The following is a 26,004-nucleotide window of genomic DNA, read 5'->3' on the forward strand; positions in this document are numbered from 1 at the left end:
TGAAACTGGCAAGTTCATTAAAGCCAGCTATGGAGAAGGACTTAGTTAAAAAATTTCACTGTATTACATCTATGGAGAAGGAATTAGTTTATAAATTTCACTGTATTACATGAGTGGAGATGGACAAATCAATGGAGATGGGGCCCTTGGCTCCAAATGATTCTGAACCAGTCATTTGTTATTAATTAATAACTATGAATATTGCTAGTTTTCTTTTCTGAACCATATTACACCCACGTCATCACATCCAAATTAACTAGATGATACGGAGCTAAGGATCCAATATTGTTTGAAATAAATGGACAAAAGCCAAAAGAACATGATATCTTTCTATCTTTAACATGCTGTAACCTTGCAGGAGAGTCAGGGAGAGGGAGATCTAAAATGAGAGGGAGATCTAAAATGAGGTTTTTCCCAGTGTGAGATCCACTCTCATTGTCAGCTGCTCTGAAGGTGAGGTGTTCTTAATGGGTAAAGACAGAAAGAGTACGGGGAAAGACAGAAGAGAGAGACAATAAAAGATAGAGGACAAAGAGAAAAAGTGAAGGGGGGGTGGGGGTGTATGACATAATTCAGCTGTTAAGAAGCTGGGGCCCCACTGTTTTAACAGTGATAATAAGAAAAAGGCAGTCAAGTCCCACTGTGGATTTTCAACCTGACTTAACACAGATGGATTAAACCATCAGAGCTGGTGAAGAGGGGAGTGGGTGGGTTCCTTACCAACATTGTAGATTATACCACATAAGCTCTTTAAATACTAAACTTTAGACTCACTAAGCAATTGTCCACCAACTGTTGAAAGAACAAAGCATGGCTATATTAAGTAACAAGCATAATAGCTGTAGGTCCGTTAGAGAAAGGGAGATTCTGTGTTGTCACCCCTTCATCGCCCCTAGTCTCTTCCTCCACCAGTGAAGGGAGTCGGGAGTGAACTCAGTGAAACTCTGGACTTGTACGTCTCTGTGCCTGTGATATAATGAGGCTGCAACAGTACTCCTCTCCTCCATTAGTGGTCCAGGATTCTAGTCATTATGGCTCACTAATCTTTTATGTCAGCTTTGATATCTTTCACCTTATTTTTACCTTATACAATAAGGGGAGAAGCAATGTGGTGGAGCAAGATCTATTTTACACAAGTGAGAGGGGCTAACAATGAATGAGTGTAACGGACACAAATATACATATCAGCCCCCAACCCTCATCTTCCCACTTCACCACTGTACACACACAAATATTCAGCATTAGTACTTTAAGAAATATCTCATTTGAAAATAGTAATTTAAGAGAGATCTGGGTATTGGTATCAAAGGACAATACATCTCAATATCGTGTGGAGAAAAAATCTTTATTTAACATAAAATCTTTCAATATGTGCAAATAAATAAAATTAAGTTGAAGTTATCACTTTCAATTCACAGAATGAGCAGGATGCAAGAAACAAATAAAAATGGATCTTAAACCACTGGATGTCTAAAAACATGCACTGTGTGTAAATCAAAGCAAGAGAAAAAATATACTGAAAAACAAGGAGAAAAACAAAGAAAATAACAAAAAACACATTCAAGGGGTGTGATATATCAGAGCCGGTCCTGACTTCCCTGGGGCCCTCACCAAATTCTACTAAAGCATAGGTGTCAAACTCAAGGCCCGTGGGCCATATCCGGCCCGTAATACAATTATATTTGGCCCGTGAGATCATTTTACATTGATCTATTATTATTGTTATTAATGGCCCAGCGATGTGAAATGCTGATAACACAAAGAACTACATGTCCCATAATGCAGCATAACAGCTACCGAATGATATATTCATGATACAGGGAACATTTCTGCATCATTCAAGTCAAACGTCTGTTACTGTCTGCAACACTATTGTAACGTCAAGGCCCTTAACAATGGCCAAAAGAACAGATGATTCTGAAAACAGAGCTGAGTATATTGTGGCGTCACTGTTTTCTCTCTCTCTCCTGATTCTGTTGTTCTGTTTAAAAGAGCTGGTATCGTGGTAGGTTCAGTCAGGCCCGTCGACAGGGGGGGACAACCGGGTCTGTTGTCCCGGGCCCTAGGGCCAGGGGGGCCCATCAAAGAGCCCAGCAATTTATTTTTTATTTAAAGTCTATAATTTTTAAATAATCTTGAAATCTTTCATTAATATAAAATTATGTACTCATAATAAGCTCAATGGCTCAAATATATATGTTTTTTACCTATCTGCATATTTTCCATTAAGTGCATACACCCCCGCCTCCCACTGGAAAATGGTTTGATCCAGCACCGACTGTAGCCGGCCGGTATCCGCCCAACAGCGGGAAATACAGTGGTGGATAGTTAAAGTAAATACAGAAATCTGGAGCGCAGAAAAGAAAGGAAAAACATTTACCTGACGAATTTTAAAGTTGCATTGTGTTCCAGGTTTGAAAAGTGCTGGAATTTAGGGTAAAGTACTTGAAAATGCTTGAAATTGTAACTACTTCGTTTCACAACAAATAGCTGTCTGACTGAACAGTTCTCGTGAAGACGTTAAGATTGGGCGTTTTGAAAATAAACAACCATTAAATAATGTGATAAAAAGCGAGTTATTTCGAATCATTTCGAGTATATGTATAAATATTTAACTTAATGAAGTTTAACGTGCTGGAAAATATTGAAATGGACCTTTAAAGTGACGTACACGTGCTTTAATTCCACCTTATAAAGGTGTATGAACCCTACAAACATGACTTTGTTCATTGCGCTGAAGCGCGGCACGCGCGAAGTTACAAAATTCGAGAGGTGCACGACCTTGCGAACCGACAGCGCGCGAGGCCCTCGCGCATGGGCGGAGCCACTGCGATTACGTCATTTTCGCGCGAACCCTCGTGCCGCTGGGGGGGGGGGGGGGGTCACATGAATCTTTCTTGTCCCGGGCCCCAGCAAGACTGTCAACGGGCCTGGGTTCAGTAAACGGTTAAAATGAGCAATTTCTCAATATGTTTACTGACATTTCCGGTAAACCCGTGTGTCTTATTGTGGAGCTAATGTGGCTGTAATTAAGGAATCTTCTAAGAGAGCACTTCAAGGAAAAACATCAGGACAAGCTGAAAAACGCAGACCTGAAGCTACAGAAAGTTAAAAAATAAGTTCGGCCTGCGACCTAAAGTGTGATTTGAGTTTTGGCCCCTGGTGCATTTGGGTTTGACACCCCTGTACTAAAGCACGAGATTTGTTTCATGTACGTGAAAATGAAGCCATGTTCACTTGCAAAGCAGTTCTGTTTACCAAGAGTCAGATTATAAACACCATTGTCTATTGGCATTCTTCAAACATAATAGATAGTATTTGACTCTCAGGGAATCAAGCAAAAGAGAGAGACCAAGACATGCATTGCCCGGTAGGGTTGCTACTTTCAGTGTGAACAAATAAAAGAAACCTCCCATTAAATCTCCCGGGTCCAACATCACTGCCAACAAACCCCAAATACAATGCCTACACTATATTTTTTAAATCTTGCTGCTTTCATATCACTTTCTCTGTTTTTAAACATTTACAATGGTATTATCTCAACATCTCTGATCACTAAAGAATGATTTGCTGCATGCTTTGTGTTTTCTGTATTTCATAGCATCGAGCTAGCACGCAAAAACTAGCTTTTGTAAATAATTAGAAAGGGCACTAAAGAGGCGCTTCAGGTAGCATAAAAACAAACAAGAAAACAAACAAGACTAAACTAAAGAAACAGCATTTTAGTGTGGCACAAGAGCTGTCAGAATAGTGTTTAATAATTTCTGTAGGTTTAAAAAAGCATGTAAAGGTAGCTAAAATAAACTAGCCGAAATGCAGCTGTTTGACAAGCAATCTACACTATTGCAGCTTGCCATAACTTTAAAAAATGCAGCTAAAAACAGCTTGTCTCTTTTGCCTTTCAAAAAAACAGCAGTGTATTTTTATCTGCGCTTACTATTATGTCATCAAAAACACAACGTCATGCTTTACGTATGGTATAAATAGACGTGAACTCTATTTTTAACTACCTGTGTCTGACAAGGTGATAGACCTGTCTTTCAGAAGAAAACAAATACTATTATTATTGGAAAAGAACAAGAAGTTACAAGATGATGCAAAATGTGCTGAATTCTCAAACCTTCTGGCATCAGAACCTTATGCTAGACAGAAGCTGCAGTACATACTTTCTCGATTTCCTCTAGCTCTCTCATTGAGAAGAAGTGACAAGAATTGAGAAAGGACAGAGGAGGAAGGCATTGGCAAGAAAATGTGTGAACTGAGCTTTTTAATTACTGAATACACTTTAAGTAACTTTCTAAAAATGTTCTAAATGATCTAAACAATCCATGGTGCATTTTTCAGAAGGACCCTAAAAAGTGCCTGTGTATTCCAGTGCTGGTTTCAGTGATTGAGACAAGACAGGCAGAGAGAAAATCCAACAGGAAACGTCTCCAGGATGCTTGCGGCCAAGGGACTCAACAATGCCCAAAGCCCACATAGAGTTCCCCTCCAGAACAAGCATCTTTTCGCCAGTCAAGTCATGATAAGAGCACTTAATGAATTTCCTTCGGGATCAATAAAGTATATTAAATTCAATTCAAACGAAGACTTTGACTGAAGAAGACTCTAAGCACAACAGCTCCATCTTTGGATTCCAGTGGCCTTCACATCAAGTGCACAGACAGGTGTATGGAACAGGAGCAGGATGCTCAGGACAATGATGGAGAAAGTCAATGGGCTGCAGAAGCAGAAGAGAAAACGTGGGCCACTTTGAGAAGGACCCAGAGGCTGATGGAGACAAGCAGAGAGAGCTGAAAACCCCTAGAATTGTCTGCAAGAAACCAGGACAAAAGGGCACAATATGTTGCTTCAGGCCAATGAACTCGACATTCCCCAAAGCCCCATGCAGTCCCCGTCCGGCACATGCTTCTTTTTGGCAGAAGAGAGTACAGTTGAGAGCAGAGAAGATCAGGAATGTAGCGACACCACAGCCACCATGTCAACCTTGATCAGAGCAAATCTTCTTTAGCTGAAATGGCCTATGACCGATTTGACTCTGTCTAGCAGCCACATCAAATCTCTCTCTTAGGCTCCCAGTCATTGGTGAATACCGGTTTCAGATACTCAAAACCATACAAGCCACTACCTGCGAATGGTTCAACGGCCTTGAAAGTGACCACCATCCAAGATCACATCGTGAAGAAAGTCAGTGGGATTCAGAGGCATAACAAGAAACACAGGCCAAAATACAACTACTTGGGCTGCTTTGAGACGGACCTAGTGCCTTATGGAGACAAGCAGAAGCCTAAACAAAAGAAAGTGCAGACAAAATGCTGGTCAAAGTATAACTACCTGGGGTGCTTCACAAAGGAACCAGGGAGTGAAAATGGCGCAATAAAAGTGGAAGGAAAGGAGCTGTTGTGAATCAGATCGTAGAGAAGAGTGTGGAAGCGTGGGTGCTCGGCCCCCATTCACCGCTGCTTAGCCTCTAGAGTGCAGGACGTGCAGCCGTAGGTTCGCTGAGCATCGCTTGGGTTTCTGCATAACAAGAAACGCAGCAAGCACCAAATAAAAGGCACAGACTTGGAGAGAGACGTCAGCACGGACGTGAGAGCAGGAGTGAAGGTAGGATCTCCACAATATGCTTCTGAATGCTGACTAATTTAACTTCTTCAGCAACATTTTCTCCTTGTAATAGTTTTCCACTGAAAACCTATTAGCTCATTTGTTTCCAGTGAAAACCAGCACAATTACTGCTCTAATCTTAAATTGTAACAGGGATTTATCTGACCTTTATTTTAAATATAACTTTAACCCGCAGATGTCTAAGAGCAAGAACATCAGAACATGTGAGTTCGTGACCTGCTCCCTCCCTGTGTCGCCCAGATCCACATCCCCAAGTGTGGTGCCATAAGAAACAAGGTCCTTTAGCCAGGCACTCCATCCCTTTAGCCAGGCACTCCATCCCTTTAGCCAGGCACTCCATCTCTTTAGCCAGGCACTCCATCTCTTTAGCCAGGCACTCCATCTCTTTAGCCAGGCACTCCATCCCTTTAGCCAGGCACTCCATCTCTTTAGCCAGGCACTCCATCCCTTTAGCCAGGCACTCCATCCCTTTAGCCAGGCACTCCATCTCTTTAGCCAGGCACTCCATCTCTTTAGCCAGGCACTCCATCTCTTTAGCCAGGTACTCCATCTCTTTAGCCAGGCACTCCATCTCTTTAGCCAGGCACTCCATCTCTTTAGCCAGGCACTCCATCTCTTTAGCCAGGCACTCCATCCCTTTAGCCAGGCACTCCATCTCTTTAGCCAGGCACTCCATCCCTTTAGCCAGGCACTCCATCCCTTTAGCCAGGCACTCCATCTCTTTAGCCAGGCACTCCATCTCTTTAGCCAGGCACTCCATCCCTTTAGCCAGGCACTCCATCTCTTTAGCCAGGCACTCCATCTCTTTAGCCAGGCACTCCATCTCTTTAGCCAGGCACTCCATCTCTTTAGCCAGGCACTCCATCCCTTTAGCCAGGCACTCCATCTCTTTAGCCAGGCACTCCATCCCTTTAGCCAGGTACTCCATCTCTTTAGCCAGGCACTCCATCCCTTTAGCCAGGCACTCCATCCCTTTAGCCAGGCACTCCATCCCTTTAGCCAGGCACTCCATCTCTTTAGCCAGGCACTCCATCTCTTTAGCCAGGCACTCCATCTCTTTAGCCAGGTACTCCATCTCTTTAGCCAGGCACTCCATCCCTTTAGCCAGGTACTCCATCTCTTTAGCCAGGCACTCCATCCCTTTAGCCAGGCACTCCATCCCTTTAGCCAGGCACTCCATCTCTTTAGCCAGGCACTCCATCTCTTTAGCCAGGTACTCCATCTCTTTAGCCAGGCACTCCATCCCTTTAGCCAGGTACTCCATCCCTTTAGCCAGGCACTCCATCTCTTTAGCCAGGCACTCCATCCCTTTAGCCAGGCACTCCATCCCTTTAGCCAGGCACTCCATCCCTTTAGCCAGGCACTCCATCTCTTTAGCCAGGCACTCCATCTCTTTAGCCAGGCACTCCATCTCTTTAGCCAGGCACTCCATCCCTTTAGCCAGGCACTCCATCCCTTTAGCCAGGCACTCCATCTCTTTAGCCAGGCACTCCATCTCTTTAGCCAGGCACTCCATCTCTTTAGCCAGGCACTCCATCTCTTTAGCCAGGCACTCCATCCCTTTAGCCAGGCACTCCATCCCTTTAGCCAGGCACTCCATCCCTTTAGCCAGGCACTCCATCCCTTTAGCCAGGCACTCCATCTCTTTAGCCAGGCACTCCATCCCTTTAGCCAGGCACTCCATCCCTTTAGCCAGGCACTCCATCCCTTTAGCCAGGCACTCCATCCCTTTAGCCAGGCACTCCATCCCTTTAGCCAGGCACTCCATCTCTTTAGCCAGGCACTCCATCTCTTTAGCCAGGCACTCCATCTCTTTAGCCAGGTACTCCATCCCTTTAGCCAGGCACTCCATCTCTTTAGCCAGGCACTCCATCTCTTTAGCCAGGCACTCCATCCCTTTAGCCAGGCACTCCATCTCTTTAGCCAGGCACTCCATCTCTTTAGCCAGGCACTCCATCTCTTTAGCCAGGTACTCCATCCCTTTAGCCAGGTACTCCATCCCTTTAGCCAGGTACTCCATCTCTTTAGCCAGGTACTCCATCCCTTTAGCCAGGTACTCCATCTCTTTAGCCAGGCACTCCATCTCTTTGCAGTCCACTTCTGCTCTTGCGTGCAGTAATACATCACGTATGGTTGCAGTTCCAGCCATTACATTTTTTTTTCAATAAAGGCCTTCAGATTTTTCTTACTACTGTGATGTTTGTTGGATTATGAGGGTATGAGGGTATGAGAGTATTTTCGAAATACTTTTGATTCACAGACGTCATGTTTGAGTGTTAGCATAAAACGATTCAGAAATGTTGCACAAACTATAGCATATTGCATTTAGTGTTTAAGATTATGATATTGAGAGTATTATATTAGCATTTATATTTAATTTAAATGTCATATTCTGGAAACTTGTATAGTGATGGCCTAAAAATTTGTGCTACGAAGCACCTTCTTCAACACTGTATGAAGGCCTATAACTTCAGTAACCTAGTGTTATTATTTCAATAAATAAGTTATATGAAAATTTCTATATTTGCCCCGACCACTCCCACCTGGGGCTCATTCCATCTCATCACCCTCTGCCCATTTAAGCCTACAGGTCGTAACCTCCAGTGCTGCACATTGAAGCCACTATAGATGTGAAGCACTGTCTGTTGGACTCCTGCCTGCCTGTGTTGGCGAGAGACTGCAAAAGTCACGCTTAACATTAACTCAGCACTTTGTGCTTTTGTTTACGCACGCCTAGAAATTTTAACTCGGTGTGTGACTCTGTTGCTGTATGCTCTTTAAGTATGGACAGTGCATCCTCTTCTTTTATGAAGCTGACGGCGTTACAGTACAATACAATAACCAGTTAATACTATTAAAATAGTCTAAAACCAATAAGGTGAATGCATTTACAATAAGTAATATTTTTTAATAAAAAATGATTTTTAAATGATCTACTAGGTCAGGTAAATCAAAGAATTAAATTTACTTGACTGTCTTATTAAAAACTTTAACTTATCATGTTAAATACTTTTCTGCTGAATGGTGAAATAAACCCATTAATATTCATATACTTTTATACATCTTTTGCTGTCTGTATCTAGGCGTTCTCACCTACACCTATACTGAAAAGGCCCTTTCCACCCTTAATAAAAACAAGCTTTTTGGATGGGTGTTTGCTGTTCAAATTTGAAAAATGAAGCTGTTTGGCCATAATGATCAGCACAATGGACGGTACACAGTGAGGCCTTTAATACAAACAGCACCATCCACCAACTGTGAAACAGGGGTTGGCATCATCATGTTGTGGGCTTCACTGGAAAAGTGGACTGGTGCACTTGCTCTGAATCCCATAGGACTGAACTGGAAAAGCGTGTTTGAGAAAAGTGTCTCACACACCCAACTGAGTTCCGCTGGTTCTGTCAAAAGGAAAGAGCCAGCACGTTGGCAGAGTATTGTTAGAATCTTGTGGAAGACTACCCTAAGGGCTGGTTCAAGTTAAACTATTAATATGAATTGTCACCAAATACATGTATGTAAACTTTTGAACCCTATTATATGCTACCGACACTGAGATACCATATTTTCCAAACTGATTATAAAAAATCTATAATTAAAATACAAGACTGGATGATCCTTCACCAGCAAGCTGTGCACATCCTCCAGACATTTCATTAAAGTAGCCACTGAGCGCAATTCAGTCTGGAGCCATATACGTCACCTGACCAACATCATTTTAAGTATTAATAAAATGCCCTCTTCATACCCTTTGCAGCTCCTTTCTTTCTCTGTATTTTTCAGTGGCTATTTGTGAAGACCTGGCAAAGATCCACATCAGATTCCAAGCTTTCCATTTCATGTGTAAGAACCCATATCCAGAGATGCTGACAGAAGCATGATGTTGATGAGTTAAATATGTGTGTGTGTTCATTCATGTGTGAGAAAGAAGGTGAAAAGGAGAGTGTGTCATGTTTGACCCTCAACAACTACAGCGTGTCACCTGTAGCTACTTTTACTTCTTGTGTGTCAGCTGGATACACTAGGGGCCAGGCTGATCCACCGCCTTTCACAGCTGGCTATAAATAATGGTCTGCTGAGAAAGGGCTTCTTTGTTTGTCGAGGCTGAAACAGACCAAATTCATTTGAGAGGCCAGCAGTGTAGCCTGACAGGCATGCTCGGGACAGCCTCAAAGGAGAGGCTGGAAAGGCCTTACAAACGAATGCAAAAACACTTTGCATGTTTTGTTTTATTTCAAGCCGAGTCAGGCTTCACTTACACCTCATTTGCAAATCTGTGGCAAGTCAGCTGTTTCAGTGACACTAGCAACGCCTCCTTCAGGACGGGCACAGTGCTGGCTCACGGAGACATGGACCCAGACGTTCAGACGCTGGCCAGGACCAAAAGAGCACCGGGTCGATTCTGAGCACCGGGAACTGCTCTGATATGATGGTCATTGCTCAGTGACTTCTGACACGGTCACGGAATCATGCAGACACACACACACACACACACACACACACACACACACACGCGCGCGTGCAGGGAGAGAGAGGAGTGAACACAGGTGATGGAGAATAAACGACATGGGACCGGTAGTGGGTGTTTACACGTTTACTCCTCGTTTACTCCAGTGCACAAGACACGAGAAATTTCACTTGGCCCACCACCTAGCCCTAGAGAAACAAAAAGAAAGCGAGACAAAAACGAGTTCAGGAGGAAACAAGAGGAGACGAAGGAACGGAACAGCGCACGGAGACTTCATGGCGACACGCTCAAACGCACGCTGCGGGTCGTCCACGGCAACGACAAAATCCGTTAGCCTCAGAGCCTTGAGCCTTTGGCTGGCAGAGTGGTGTGTGTGTTTGCGTGTGTGCGTGGATGTGCCAGGGGCCTGCTGGAGACCTGATTAAGTTGCGTTTGCTCGTGCCGTGATACTTGGCAGCAGGTCGAGCATGTGAAAAGTAGCCTGGAGTCTCTCCTGATGACACAACGAAAAGGAATTCCCTCTGAGCACAGTTCACCAGCTCTGATTAGAAGGGTGGTTGAAGAAAGATGACAGAGTGGGCCGATAAATAGATATGACTTGGCTTACAGTGATATCACCGGCCAAATTAACAGGCATTTACTTAGCACCAAGATATACAAACACTAAAATAATAAGAACTACACATAGAAGAATAATGTTGGAGTCATGAAAGCAATTATAACCTGATTCAGTAGCAGCTAAATAAAGTTTGGTTTTATTTGTTACAATGTTGTAAACAAACCATGACATCTAAGTAAACCTCTTTAGTCAAATATTATCTCTGAATATGAGTAAACTACTAACTACCTCGTCATGGGCTTAGGTTGGAGAGGGCTCCACACACCAAAGTATTTCACCTTCCGAACAGTCGTGAGATACCCTGCCGGCCTTGCAACCGCCCACTTCAGAGAACACCCTGACACATTATCCCGTCCACAGAAGTCCTGTTAGGACGTCGTAAAAGGCTAAGAAAAGGCTGCTGAGCATTGTGAAAAATTCCCACTTGGCAGGTGATGCGTGTTTTACACTCTACAAGGAAAAGGTGGGAAATTTCTGGCTGTAAACAGGAGAGCTCTGCGGTGACTAAGTTGCTTAAGGCAGTGTGTCTATGTGTGTGAAAGAGAAAGATAGAGAGTGAGTGTGCTTCTATAAGTGTGTGTCCTTTACCTTACATAGACTGTGAACTTCAGTATGGGTATCTATACTTGGTTATGTAACTGGTGCTCTCCTATTCCACAACACTCCCGATGTTGACCACACTGCCATGGCTGTGTATTGACCAAAGTACTGCTCTTACACCTGACTAAATCTCAATGTCACTTTAACATCACTGTCTGGGGGAAAATGGAACATTTCTCTCTGTCCAGCAGAGTGTATTGTCCAGTGGTGGACGAAGTACACCAATTATGTACTTGAGTAAAAGTACAGTTACCTTGCATTGAATATTACTCAAGTAAAAGTAAAAGTATTCACCTCAATTTTTTACTTGAGTAGAATTACAAAAGTATCTGCCTTCAAAAATACTTAAGTATTAAAAGTAAAAGTAAAAACCTTTTTTTTCTTAGCGTCACATCAAAACCCCTAGGCCTACTCGATCAAAAGGTGAACAGGAAACAGTGCCTTACATTTGCCTAGCAAACACAAAATACACAAAACTAGCCTATATTATCCTCACAACATTCATCTCCAAACTTTATCCATATTAATAATTCACACTAGAAAGGTAGACAAGTGGACAAACAGTTTTATATAAAAACATAATTCACCACCAAACAGAACAATAATTTCGAACTGGCCACTTCAGTCCTAGCTTGGGGGACTTTTTCTGAGGTTCTACGTTGTCCACCACATGGCGGGACAGGGAAGGAAGAAGCTCTAGCACCTAGAACTAGAACTGTGTGCAGCCCTACCAACTGAACTCATAATATTAAACTTGGCCGAATAATTAATATAATAATAATCAGAGTTGCCAACTCTCACGCAATGAGCGTGAGACACACGCATTGACTGTCTTTACCAGAGACCGTTTTCACTCGCACTACACTTCACATACATCCGATTTCTCACACTGAAAAAAAAATCTAGTTTATTTACCTCTGATCTACATCTATGATTCAATGAGTTACTAGTTCGCTGTGGCGCCAACCACTGGCGATCGATCGCGACATAATACTTAATTTGTGTCCAACAATTTACACTCGCCGCCACCCCCGCCAACATTTTACACACATGCCGCCGCCCCGCCCCCCAACCCTGATAATAATAATTTTAATAATAATTTTAATAATTTTGCTTCGCTCATATTTACTTGCCTTCGCCTCCCTCATATGAATAAATTGCGAAGTTCGCTTCGCTTGGCCAAATTCGCGTGTATGTGTCCCCGGCTAAGGTTAACGTTTGATGTGGGAGTCTCCTGTGTTAAACTGGCGCTTAGCATCTCCACAGATTGCAATTCGGGTACTAGCACATTGCTTTGGATAAAAGCATCTGTTAAATGTAGTGTACTTCAATGTGATATAATTAACCGGGGTATATAAACCTACTAATCTAATGGTGAACTTACTTCGATGTGGTTTTTCAAGTTTGACAGCGAGTTCATAAATGATGACAGCGATGTGTTCTTCGGAATGCGAATAATTCTTCTTTTCGAGGAATACAAACACTTCGGCTAAATAAGGCCAGGGGTGTTGGGGGAAGACATCTGTTGCAGCCATGTCAGATCCTCAGCCATTTAGCGTACAAATCTTAATCTCTTACTGAGCGCTGATTGGTTATAGTCTGTGACATGGTACACTTTTACCTTTCGGTATTTTATTAAACGTTGATTTAAAAATGAAAAAGGAACGAGATGTTTCTGTAAATGTAACGAAGTGAAAAGTACAAATTTTCGCTTTGAAATGTAGTGAAGTAAAAGTATAAAGTCTTACCAAATAAAAGTACTTGAGTAAAGTACAGATACATGGAAATGTTACTTAAGTACAGTAACGAATTACATTTACTTAGTTACTGTCCACCACTGGTATTGTCCAGAGCATGTCCAGTGTGTCCAGGCTTGTCTAGTGTGTGTCCAGAGGTGTCCTTCCTAAGCCACAATCGACATCACCACATCAAGTTGAACAAGGCTGTAAATTCTTGTTTTTCCAGAAATGGCAATGTGAGGAAGCGATATATACGAGGGAGCCTGGTTAGAGCTTAACTAAAGCAGTAACCTGGAGCTCATTTAAACGCTATCCCAAGGTCCCATGTGCAATTTCCTGTCCTGTTAGGCAAGTGCACACACATGCACACAGTATATATAAAGATGGTGCACATCACGCTGTTTCCAAGGTCAGTTCTGGTTTGAGGTTTTCTTTTTAACGACCGCATGTAGAATGTAAAGATGATCCGAGCCCATACATTCTCTCTCCCCCTCTCGTTCACATACACACACACTCACACCCTGTACCGTACACCATTCTCATTATTTCCAGGAATTGCTTGAACTCGAAAGACAAGCACTCAGAGATTAAACGGTAAACATCATCCATCTCTCTCTCTCCACCCAATTCTAGACTGTTCCAGGAACAGCACCTTCCTCCACTCCCCAGTATCTCCACCTTACACCTTCTCTCTCCCCCTCCCCCGCCTGTCCCATCCACATCCTTTGTCACTTGTGCACTCGCAGCTTGGAGTATGCTCACGTCACCACGCAGGACAAAGTTTCCAACAGCTGGCTTAAGAGCACACGAACATCATGCCATCAGAGTTGATCAGTGATGCCTGCACAGGGGTGTTCCAGGGTGCTGGGTTACACGGTACGCCAGGCCTCCACTGACCCATCCACCCTGAGCCCGTTTGGAGGACCGACTGCAGTTTGCAGCATCGATTACTGTTGATGTCCCCCAGTTGCACCTGACCTGAGATCAGTTTTACTTCGTAGCTGAGTTTTCGAGATCAGTGGAAAAAGATCTGATTCTTCAGTCTGGAACGTACAACCTAAAGCTACGCCACAGTTTGACTTCTATATCATCTCACCTTGATATGTGGGAAGATTCTGATGTATGCTTTGATCAGGCCAGTTCATAAATAAAATCCATCTGTTGTATTATATCATTCTGTTCAGTCGGAGAGCAGATGAACACCTGCAAAATCCCAGGAGGTCTGAGGGAACCAGAAGAGACGAGGCTAACTGAGCCAAGATGCTACAACGTCCTCCTTTGACTGTTATATTCTTACACAACTGTGTTGTGGGACACACAGCAGACACCTCTTCAGTTCACCATGATGATCTGCTACCTCAGTGTGAAGCATCTCCATGTGGAGGAATTGCTGGTGTGAAGTGTGTTTGCAGCGATGGGCAGCTGACACCAGCACTGACACCAGCCCTGACAGCAGCACTGACACCAGCACTGACACCAGCACTGACACCAGCCCTGACACCAGCCCTGACAGCAGCACTGACAGCAGCACTGACACCAGCCCTGACACCAGCCCTGACAGCAGCACTGACACCAGCCCTGACAGCAGCACTGACAGCAGCACTGACACCAGCCCTGACACCAGCCCTGACAGCAGCACTGACACCAGCCCTGACAGCAGCCCTGACAGCAGCACTGACACCAGCCCTAACAGCAGCACTGACACCAGCACTGACACCAGCACTGACACCAGCCCTAACAGCAGCCCTAACAGCAGCCCTAACAGCAGCACTGACACCAGCCCTGACACCAGCCCTGACAGCAGCACTGACACCAGCCCTAACACCAGCCCTGACAGCAGCCCTGACAGCAGCACTGACACCAGCCCTAACAGCAGCACTGACACCAGCCCTGACACCAGCCCTGACAGCAGCACTGACACCAGCACTGACAGCAGCACTGACAGCAGCCCTGACAGCAGCACTGACAGCAGCACTGACAGCAGCACTGACACCAGCCCTGAGCTCGGGAGCCACGCTGCAGCTTCTCGTCAGCCGGAGGCTTCCACTTTATAGTAAACAGGTAACAAAAGATCTTAGGCGTGGTACAACTCATGCGTAACTTCATCCAGTTACCTTCAATCATGAAGGAAACTACACAAAGAGGAATCTTAAAGGAATGTGTTCAGCAAGCCCACTGTACGAGTGAGGCTGCTCTTTGGGCCAGTTAGGAATAGAGGTCTAAATGGGACATATTTACCACTAGAAACTACTGGGTGATTCATCAGTGTTGCATTCAAGTGGAGCTTGGATGAAACCACACTGACCTCCCAATCTCCACACCGCCTTATCTGTCTCTCTCTCACACACACACACACACACTCTCACACAGATGATAACGTATGTGGATGCTACAGGAACACTGAGGAAAGGAGGTGTGATATGGTGGAACCTTGCTGGAGCCCCCTTCACCCACCACTGTGCTTGTAGACCAGTCACATCAAATTCAGCTCTGGCCCAGATGTTGTCTCCACCATCTACTACCATCATGGGACTGCTGTTATTTGCACACAAGGAACTCTTCACCATTTAAGTTACATTGTACCATTTCACTTACACTGGACACTGTACCACTGTACACTGTACTGGGCAAATTAATACAGTCCATAACCAACAAATGCTTCTTGGACTCAATTTTAGGATGCAGCATAGAAAGTCTGAATCCAGATCAGTGCACGGCCACAATTAATAGAAAATGTCACTGTGCACCAGTAATTAAACACGACAATGTAACCTGCAGCGGTGCTATTCCATCTGCCCATTTCTACGGTGACTGTTCGGTCTTCTGTCACTTTTGTCTGCTCTTCAGTCACTTTTGTCTGTTCTTCAGTCACTTTTGTCTGTTCTTCAGTCACTTTTGTCTGTTCTTCAGTCACTTTTGTCTGTTCTTCAGTCACTTTTGTCTGTTCTTCAGTCACTTTTGTCTGCTCTTCAGTCACTTTTGTCTGTTCTTCAGTCACTTTTGTCTGTTCTTCAGTCACTTTTGTCTGTTCTTCAGTCACTTTTGTCTGTTCTTCAGTCACTTTTGATGAGAAAGAATCAAAACTTGCAGCCCATGGCCCCGTCTGCCCCAGCTTGGTGTGTTGTGAACACACGCCATCTGGTCATCCCATCAACTCTATTTACATTCATAGGCTGCGAACCCCGGTGAGATGCAATGGAATCAACTGATTGAAGGATGATATGTCACTTGCATGCCCAACTACATGCACTGCACACAGAAGCTCACACACGTTTACACAATTGCTTTTGACATAGTTACAGCCAAGAGGTGTTACAACACTATTACTAACAACTCACTCTTGTACTGTCCAATTAGGGACCAACAAAAGAAACAGATCTTATCAAAGTGAATTATTACACTACTTCAGATCAAGGACAACAACCTGGTACAACGAAGTTTCTTATAATGTCTTTTGCTCTTAATTATTCAGTTACAACCACTCTCATACACAAACACAGACACATTCATTTTTAAATAGGAAAGCTAATTACACAAGAGCTTGGGCCAAGATGATCACTTAGGGTTATAAAAAAGCAAACTTTGGTCGCTGTATTGATCGAACGTTTCAGGCATATCCACAGAGAGTGATAACAAGGAGTCATGTAGACAGTAAACAATCACAGGACGGAAATCAAGAAATAAGATATTTGCATATGAAACCTAGTGGCAAAGTACACCTACAGTGTTGTCTGCTCCGCACTGATGCCAGACCACTACCCAAACCACCCATCAGTCCACGTTTCAAAATAAAAAGCAGTTCCTTGCACCGCCATTACTTCCATACACTGAAGCAATCTCTCAGTGTCATCTGACCCGCCATCTGCCCATGCCACCCAGGGATATTTCAGACGCTTGTTATAGAGCAGAGGTGGGCGCTCTGACAAAGAGAGCTGGCCAGAGCCAACTTCACAAACATAACTGCTGATCAAACTACCAAGAGTGGCAGATACAGGCAGGTCAGGGGCAGTATCCCTTGGTAGCTCATGTGGAGGACTACCTGCCAGTTGCTCTAGTGTCTTGTTGCCATAATGTTTTCGAGACGTTTTTTGTCTGAGTGATTTCCAAAGGGTCCGTGGAGATTGGAGAGAAGGACAGAAGCCCAGGCACAAGACTCAGGGGAGGGCGGTCAATGATTGCCAAAGGACTCAGATTAGAAGAAGAGAAAAGGGAGTGGAAACGGGTGCAGTCTTTGTGCTCGTATTTAAACGGCTATTAATACGCAATAAGCAGAGAAACAGTTGCATAACCACAGGGAAGTGGATTTGAAGGACAGCGAAGAATAATGACAACAGGAGAGTCCACATATAATTAAAAAAGGGTCTATCGTTTTAACGCTAGAGTAGTCCCAGAGAGGGAGAGATATTCTGTACAAGACTTGTGGGAAGAATAGACTAAGAATATGATATTTTGGTTGTTAGCTGATCAATAACCGTCAGGTGCGAGTCGTGTCTTAGTGTTTTTAGACTGCTCTACTGCCCTGCTGCTCTACCCCTCTACTGCTCTACCCCTCTACACCTCCGCCACCACCAGCTTGGTTCACCACTTCAAACCAGCTCGCCGGGCGTGATAGCTTGTTGAGCTAGCTAGCACAGTAGCAATAAGGCTAGCGCATCACCCAACACTACCGAGGCCCGGACGAACACGGCGGTATCACCCTGACGGGGGTGACGGGGTGACGGGGGTGACGGGGGGGGGGGTGTCTTACCTCTATTTTGTCCACCGTCCTCGCGCACCCGACCACCTTCATGCCCTGTTGCACCAGAGCGCGCGCCACAGCCGCTCCGATCCCCACGGACGCTCCTGTCACCAGAGCCACTCTACCTTTCCACCGCTCCATGGGTGAACTCCTGGATTTGGACAGATTACGGCTAGATACACACGTAGACTAGTTCGCAGTAATGTTGCAGAGAGACAGTCCGGCATGTAATAAGTCAGAGTGAGTGTCGGGCGGCGAGTAAAGGGCGGGCTGTAGTACTGTACGCCCGTTTGATCCCTCCGTACGGCGGTGATAAGGAAGCCCAGTCCCTGCGCCCGGGATTAAATATTACATGGCAAACCAATGGCAGCATTCTCGTTTGTTGTCACCGCTCGCACATTTTTTTACGCGTGGGAACAGCGAAAACTGTTTTGTACATACTGGATATCTTGCAGTAATAACGTACATTGACGTACATTAGGAATGTTATAATGACACAATTAAGTCTCGAACGAGCGTAAATGAACCATTAAAAGCTTCATAAAGGTTTAAGGGCATTTAGACTATATTGGGCATACTTCGCCATCTAGTGGCTGATGGTGGAAGCCTCTGGAAGGTCATAACCAGGGCGGGTGTGGCAGGTGTTTTTACTACCCATTAAAAAGCGCTGATCTTTGAGCATTGATACCCATTTTTTCCATTAACAAAATAGATAACTTCCACAACAGCAGAAACATGTCAACTGCTGCTCCAATGATGGTACGTTTGCAAATCAAAGGTTAAATAGTCTACACATTACAAACCAAAAAACTGTTGATGCTTATTAATAAATATTCTTTATTATGTAAATTTTGCACATTGCGCTCAACATTACACCCAAACATCTTTATAAATGGATGTTTATCTTTCTGTAAAATCTTTATATTCAGATAATTTTATTTCTGTACACATTTATTGGTACAACTTTTTTTTTTTTTGCCACTGAAGTGTCACAGTCGATGAAACGAATTGGGAAATAAAGAGAAATGTCATAGAAACAATCAGACGAGAAGACTACCGATATCTAACCCTACAGTCACAGTTTGCAAGCTTGAATATCTATTCCACCACGCTCTTAATAACCCACTCGATAATCAACAACTCCAGAAACAAATAGAAACCTAGTGCCAGATGTGATGGGGAGGGGGAATGAGTGAGTATGTCCTTCTTTCAAAAGGAATCTGAAAGAAAACCAAGAAAGAGGAGAGAAAATAGAGTTGGAGGAATTGAGAAGTTGGATGTGGGGAGAGTGAAGGTGAACAAGTAACTTTTCCTAACAAACAAAAATAAACGTTCTATTGAACTAGACACAACTCTGGAATTTATTCCATTTTTGATAATTGTGAGTGTTTACCCCATCCATAAAAATCGTGTGCATGTGTGTGCGCGTGACGTTTAGTTGACACTGGTCGCAGGGAGCCACTCTCCTCTACACACACTGGAGTGGCAGTATTTGGTGAAGCGGTCTTTCAGGTACTGTCTGTACTGGTCTCGTGTGCTGTAGAAAGACTTGTTCTCCTCCACAAAGGACTGGATCTCATCCTGCGTCAGGCAGTTCTCCTCGTCTGACGACGCCTCCTCCTCCTGCTTTTAAACGATTTGTTAGATGAACAACACACAACAAAAAAAAAGTTGTTTCCTTCATCGATGCCGTAATTACAGCCGCAATTATTTTTATTCACCGATGCCGTAATTACAGCCGCAATTATTTTTATTCACTTGTCGTCCACGTGCGTGAAGCCGAGTGGACCTTCGGTTCAGAGGACATTCAGAGCGGAGGACTCACCAGCAGCTCCATGAGGGTCTTGGTGGTGCCCTCACTCTGTGCGCACGAGTCAGGTGGGAGCGTGCGGCCCAGGAACGGGCTACCTGGGTGCCTCTCCTGGCGCTCTGCCCAGGGCAGCCGCAGGGCGACGTTGGCAAACGAGCTGCAACACGTCTCTGAGCACGCCGTCTCCTGGCAGCGGTGTGGCAGCGGGGCGATGGGCCGGCCACCTGAGCCAAGCGGCCCTCTCCTATCTGATATATGCAGCTCGGCCTTCAGCCCCTGCGGAACGAGAGAGAGCTACAGAAAAGACGAGGGCAGATTCCCCACGACAAATCCCACCCGCACGCTTCGCATCGATTCCTGCATCAGCCTCGGAGGCATACACCTTCCATCTACACAAGCTGCTGATGTTCTGTGTTTTGGAGGGCGGTTCTACACTGCACTTGCCCTGAGGCTTGCGTGCGCCACAAGCAGCAAACCCAATGAATAGTGTTTTGGATCTCCAGAGTGACCTGTGAAAGGGTGGTGGGGAACGTGCAACGTGACTCACGTGATGGTGACCACACATCGACCCCTTGCTCCTCCGTTTCTTCTTCTTGCTCTTGCTGTGCTCTTCAGAGTTCACCCAGCACTCCACGCAGCTGTCTGCACCATCCTCCTCCTTGTCCTCAGAGCAGCGGTGACTGCACGAATACTCGCCTGTGGGAAGAGGAGAAGCTCTCAGAGGTTACCGGCCGTGCTGCTGAACCCAGAAGCAGAGGAAGAGAGGCAGGGGGGGAGAGACCTGCTCCTGGACCCTACCCGTTTCGTCATGGTTACACATGCCCTCGGTGCATGCCACGTCTGAGCCTTCTCTGGAGCCCGTCTCACTGCCCTCCATACTGGAGGAGTAGCCACAGTCGCTGCCGTTACTGTGAGATGAGAGACCTGAGCGCACACACACAGACACACACATTTCTCACCAATAGTATAACAATGGTACCGTTGGGATTTTTGCTACTGTCTGAACAGGTGGATCTTGGCAGTAGTGCTACACAAGGGAGCCAGCTGCTCCGCACCTTTCTTGGGTTTGGGTGAGCCCAGGATGGAGGAGGCGGGACAGCTGCAGGTGGAGCCGTCCATGGGGACCGACACCTCCACGCAGCCGCCGGACTCCGAGACGCCGCCACACGACTTGCAGCCTCCACCCACGGAGTCGGTGGAACCCTGAGGGAGGGGGAGACGAGGCCGGGAGATGGACGGAGGGAGGGGGCGAGCGTGGAGGAGGTGCGCATCTTTAACCTCGGGGTCTAAAAGCACAGGGCAGCTGGTGGTGACGGGACGCTGGGGGTTATGGGTAGGGGCGGAGGGAGAGAGCGGTTCCCCTGCCTGGTCCGGGTTCTTGTCCTCCGTCTCGGTCGTGTCGAAGCCGCACTTGTTCTTGCGTCTGTTCTTGCGCTTCTGTCTCTTCTTCTCCTGCTTCAGCTCCTTGGCCCGCTCCTCCTCCGACAGCTCCTCACACAGCTGCTCCAAGCGGCTGATGCCCTGCACCTTCTCCACCGCCATCTACACACACACACACACACACACACACACACACACACACACACGACAGAGCGAGAGCATGATGGAGATCAGCGGTGAAGATCTTCCCAGGCTGGTCTACAGCAGGGTCTCAGGTGCTTCACCGCGTGTACCTCGAAGCTCTTGCGCAGCGCGTCGATGCCCAAGTAGAAGAGGATGTGCCACGTCTGCTCCTCCGCCCGCAGCTTCTGCCAGATGCGATGGAGGCGCTCGTACAGGTGGATGCCCAGGCACGTCAGCACCTCCTCCTGGGCCACGTCTATGGTCTTGGCGTGCCTCTCTCTCCGCCTGCACACAAACACCAACGCTCACGCATCCAACGTCACGCAACCGCCGAACGTGGCCGCGTGCTGAACCCAGAAGTTTTCCTACTTATCTGTGAAACCTGAACTGCTGGCAGACTTTAACACAGCGGAAAATGAGACACCCGTGGCGTGAGCGAGCTGTGACCACGTGTTTGACATGGAAACTGGGTCACAGACTCAAAGGAATCAGGAATCAAAAGGGCTCGACGGGTGTCCGTAGACGGAGGAGGGGGAGGAGGGGGAGGAAGGGGCGAGCTCGGCGCAACTCACTCGTAGCCGCCAGCGAACTCGGGCTCGGCCCGGCCCAGCAGGTGGGCGATGAAGTCGGTCTGGCAGCAGACGTGGACGTGGTGCTCGTGTGGACAGCAGCGCAGGCCCTCGTACAGCGCCGCACAGTAGCCCTTCTCCTTACTGCAGTCCAGCTCGCCCACCAGGATGTTGTAGGCCCGCAGAACCTTGTTCTTGCAGTCTGTGCAGAACCTGGAACGGAGAGGCGATGAGGGGGTTGGACAGGAACGAGGCAGGTAAAGGGTGGTTCTCCACCTCTGGGGCTCACAATGGCGGTTTGTGTATATAAACCTACCATGGCAGCTGTGCTCATGATACATGTATTGCAATATGTTATATAAATTTGGGTGGAGAGCAAATTAATAGACAATAATAACCATTTTCATGTCCTGCATTTAAGAGGGTATAAATGGTGAATTTACAGTACATTGTCTTCCATATCTAGTAGGCTTATGAATTAGGGCTGAACGACAGAGCTGCTACATACTGTGATTGAATTAGACTTTGTAAAATGTTAAAATTAAAATTATGCGATTGGCAATCATCATTATAGCTGGATTAGATCTGCATTAATTTAGTCAAAACATAACTCATGCAACATAAATGCATGGACCTACAACAGAAACACCCACAGATCAACCAGAAATAAAAAAGGTGAAAATACAATTTAGGTTTGAGCTGTACTGCAATTGGATTTGTGTGATAAAAACGCTGATGCTGATTTTCCTATTATCAACAATCCTATTATGAACACTAGACAAATAAAATAGAGATACATAAAATAGATGAATAAAACACAAAATTAATGACCCAGCTGGGTTCCACAACAATCAGTCTGTCCATGACAAAGCGTGTTGACGGCGAGCGACGGAAGCGGCCGGGCGAGCGCTCTACCTGTGCTTGCGCAGGTATGTCTCCAGCGTCTCCAGCAGACAGGCACTGTCGATCAGCACCACCTCGTCCCGGCACTCCTGAGACATCAGCTCCCACACGTCCATCCAGCTCCCTCTGCGGCACAGCCAGTCTCCATGGTCACAACATACTTAGTCACCACGGCTACAGAACAACCACACAGGCTAGGGAAGGTGCGGTTCACAAAGCCCCGAACGCTCTCTAAACTCGGACGGCTGGCTCACGGTGACTCCTCTGATGACAGGATTAGGGGGACGGGAAGTTTTGTTCTGGGTTTTCTGCTTTGTAAGTTGTTTATCTCGACTAGTTGAAGGGTACGATATTGTTCAGAACCTTTAAACATGAGGAAGGCAACGAGGGGCTTTTCTGAATGCCCCCCCCCCCCCCCCCCCCCCCGGTCGCCTAGTAACAGCCTGTCTGTAGGAGGTCTGAAAGGGCCCAAAGTGAAAAAGCACACTAGATATGCCAGTTCCTTCCTCCCAGCCCAAGAACACTTTAACCTTGACTTACCCTAAGGGTTTGGGCTTGTGTGTGTCCAAAGAATGCAACTGACAGCGTTTGTTCTTTTTGCTTTTGGGAATGGCGTCAATAATATCATTCAACTTTGACCTGCAAAGGTAAAACGTCAAAATTAAAACATATGCCAAAAATTTCCACAGAACCACCTAAGCTAAAGCCAAACTCTCCGCCCTGTGCACACCCAAAAGCAACACACGCCGCACCACCCGTCCATCCCGCCCGCGCACCCTCACCCGTGGACGTAGAAGAGTGCATAGAGCTTGCGCGGGTCTGCCAGACAGGCCCTGGTGACGGACAGCACGCCGGCCGAGCCCACAGTGAGCGGCTCCAGGGCGAAGTAGCCCGAGTCGGTGAGCTGGGAGAAGAGACGCTCCACGCTGCGCCGGCAGCCCACACACGGCACGAGCTGGGCCAGAGCACCGAACACCTCGCGTGACATCACCATCAGTGCCATGTTCAGGTCCTGCTGCTTCAACATGCCGTGGTGCTGGTGGAGGGCAAGCACAGGCAAGTTGGGTCCCGGACCCGTTCGGTTTTCTCAAAGACAAGCTACATAATGGTAAAAGCTTAACTTCAAGGATGGAGGTAGGGAGGGAATTCATAGATCAGTATACATCACAGTCATTTTGCGAGAATACATAGCCCTCTGCTTCCCTCTACAGCATGGCACAGGCAGATTACATTCTTGCACAATAACCTTACCTCAATAAACTGCTTAATTTGTGAACTGTTGATTTGATGACTGTCAAAGTCCAGCACACTGTCAGGAAATTCCATCACCATCTATATAAAACATAAGTAATGCCAAGTATGCAGAACAACCTCAGTCACACTATTCACATTCACAAGTGTCACAACAGCATTACATGTAGGCTTGTTTGTTTACAACACATTTCACAGATATACAAAGCCTACAAAACACTTCAAGACAGCTATGGAGAAAAGTCCTAATAGCTAATCCACTGATTTGGGGATCACTTGTGGAATTCTTGTTCATTCTATAACACAATAACTCAGCCATGACCAGTAATGACCAGACAGTTTTTATAAAGGAAACACACTGAACCCGACCAATTCACTCGTTTCAACCATAAACACAAGTTCTCAAGCTAGCAGCACTGTGCAGAAGATAAATCTAATGACGCCAAGAGGAGAGTCTGCTAGTTGCTTTAACATGAGGCCTATCCGTATAGTATTAGCTAGCTTTCGAGTTTATTTGACCCGTGCTCTTTTGACATGCAATTTACGCACTCTGAATACAACAGCAAACGTTATGAGTACAGTGGTGTGTCCAGTAACGCAGGACCTTACCGTGAGCGAGTCGTCAATATACAAGGGGATCTGTCTTGCGAGGAAAAGGTAGTCCTCCTCCCCGTCCCTGCACACCGCCACCAACCGCGCCATGTCCCCAGCTCTCCCTGTGGACACGGGGACAACCAGGACTAAACGTTCCCGCTCCAACCGCAATGTTTGATCATTGTCCTTCAAATGTGTCGGTGCGGTTTCATAATGTCAACCAGCCAGGCAGTTAGCCAACCTCGCCTTTTCTGGAGCCACACCGAGCTGGGAGCTATGCTAGCAACTATGCTAGGCTAGCAAGCTTACTAACGTCAACTAGCTGGGTGGTTACGCCCAGTATCCGCGTAATATGTTGTTATACTTTCACAACCATAAACGTTCATATAAACAGGTACACTGATATCCAATGCACTTATATTAATTGAAAAGCAAAATAAAAAAAACTGCCTCATTTTAAAACAAAGCAGTTAATTGAGTCATATTTATGAAGCTAACCTAGCTAACTTATTAGCCAAGTTACCAGGGCAAATGGTTAACTATCAAGCTCTAACCTTAAATTTAATTGCAACATGAAAACCAACACATTATTGACAAATTATTAAAAATGATGAAGCCAGCTATATGTGTATTTAACGCGTTTCTACAATCTCATAGATGTATTCTGACTGCCACAGATAGCGTGTAGCTACGCTGGCTAAGGACATTCACATTCAGGCTGGACTCGCTGTCAACGACACAGCTGATGACCAAGGTGGGTCGTTTAAGTTGTCAGCTAAGCGACAAGCGGTTAAAATAAGAGCCGAATGAAAATGAAAAGCCACAGTACCTAAATAACAAGGTTATCGTATAACACAGTCTAATGAAACATTCTGCTGGAACAATAATTCAACGTTTAGCTCCTCACAACCACTACAGCATAGCTGAGGCGGCTAACTGTGACAGCTAGCTCATTAGCTAGCTGGTTTGCTAGGTGCAACCATTCCGCACATTAGCGAGCTAAACTAAAATGATGAACACAGTTCTGGTCACCCACATATAAGCATGACAGAGGTATCACAAACCAACCCAACACGCCAAGATCTTTAACTCGTGTATCTGTTAAACCAGGGACGGTACTGTAGCTACCTCAACACGTCTCCGGGTCTGGTCGAGATACTCTGACGCGTCTCTGCAGGAAGTTCTCGCTACTACTGTACCGATTCGAGGGGTAACACAATGCTACTAATCCGACGAGGTAATATTTTGCTATTAAAATAAGCAAAAACTGTAAACTATTTCCTTCAAAAGTCGTACTTACCTCTTTCAAAACTTGCCGTTTGGTTCAAAAACAAGCAAGTAACTACGACACTGACGCGTATGTGGCGACAGTTTTTTCCCGTAACCTTTGCACTCGACGATGAAAAGTAGTCCCGAGCTCATGAAGACATATCACGATAGACGTGGTGTACGTTCACACATATGGGACTGCAATGTTACATTTGTTGGCTCCTTAAACTGCTTAAGGTTATTACCAAGGAAAAAA

The 26,004-nt window shown here is 45.7% G+C and overlaps 2 protein-coding genes across 4 annotated transcripts in view; both read right to left on the reverse strand.

Annotated features, from left to right (window-relative positions):
* Positions 1–18,125, reverse strand: part of dhrs11a (dehydrogenase/reductase 11a) — a 43,579-nt gene extending 25,454 nt beyond the window's left edge. The window contains exon 1 of the mRNA XM_077011674.1: positions 17,799–18,125. Coding sequence (XP_076867789.1) covers positions 17,799–17,930 — 132 coding nt within the window. The 5' untranslated portion in view covers positions 17,931–18,125. The remainder of the gene's footprint in view (positions 1–17,798) is intronic.
* A 477-nt stretch (positions 18,126–18,602) lies between these two features.
* On the reverse strand, positions 18,603–25,924 carry ggnbp2 (gametogenetin binding protein 2). 3 transcript variants are annotated; one of them, XM_077011683.1, is made up of 13 exons: positions 25,780–25,924; positions 24,495–24,601; positions 23,886–23,966; positions 23,417–23,670; positions 23,175–23,273; positions 22,647–22,760; positions 21,735–21,944; positions 21,273–21,447; positions 20,655–21,141; positions 20,398–20,523; positions 20,147–20,295; positions 19,615–19,875; positions 18,603–19,412 (listed from the first exon to the last, which is right to left on the reverse strand). In XM_077011683.1, exons 2-13 carry the CDS (start codon positions 24,585–24,587, stop codon positions 19,224–19,226), a joined length of 2,238 nt encoding a protein of 745 aa, XP_076867798.1. In that variant the 5' UTR covers positions 24,588–24,601; positions 25,780–25,924; the 3' UTR covers positions 18,603–19,223. The 3 variants fall into 3 exon arrangements, with proteins under 3 accessions (XP_076867798.1, XP_076867796.1, XP_076867797.1); XM_077011681.1 differs by having other exon boundaries at positions 18,603–19,415; XM_077011682.1 differs by lacking the exon at positions 25,780–25,924 and adding an exon at positions 25,608–25,754 and having other exon boundaries at positions 18,603–19,415.
* Between the last annotated feature and the right edge of the window lie 80 nt (positions 25,925–26,004).

Source organism: Brachyhypopomus gauderio, chromosome 7 (assembly GCF_052324685.1).
Source record: "Brachyhypopomus gauderio isolate BG-103 chromosome 7, BGAUD_0.2, whole genome shotgun sequence".
Lineage (NCBI taxonomy): Eukaryota > Metazoa > Chordata > Actinopteri > Gymnotiformes > Hypopomidae > Brachyhypopomus > Brachyhypopomus gauderio.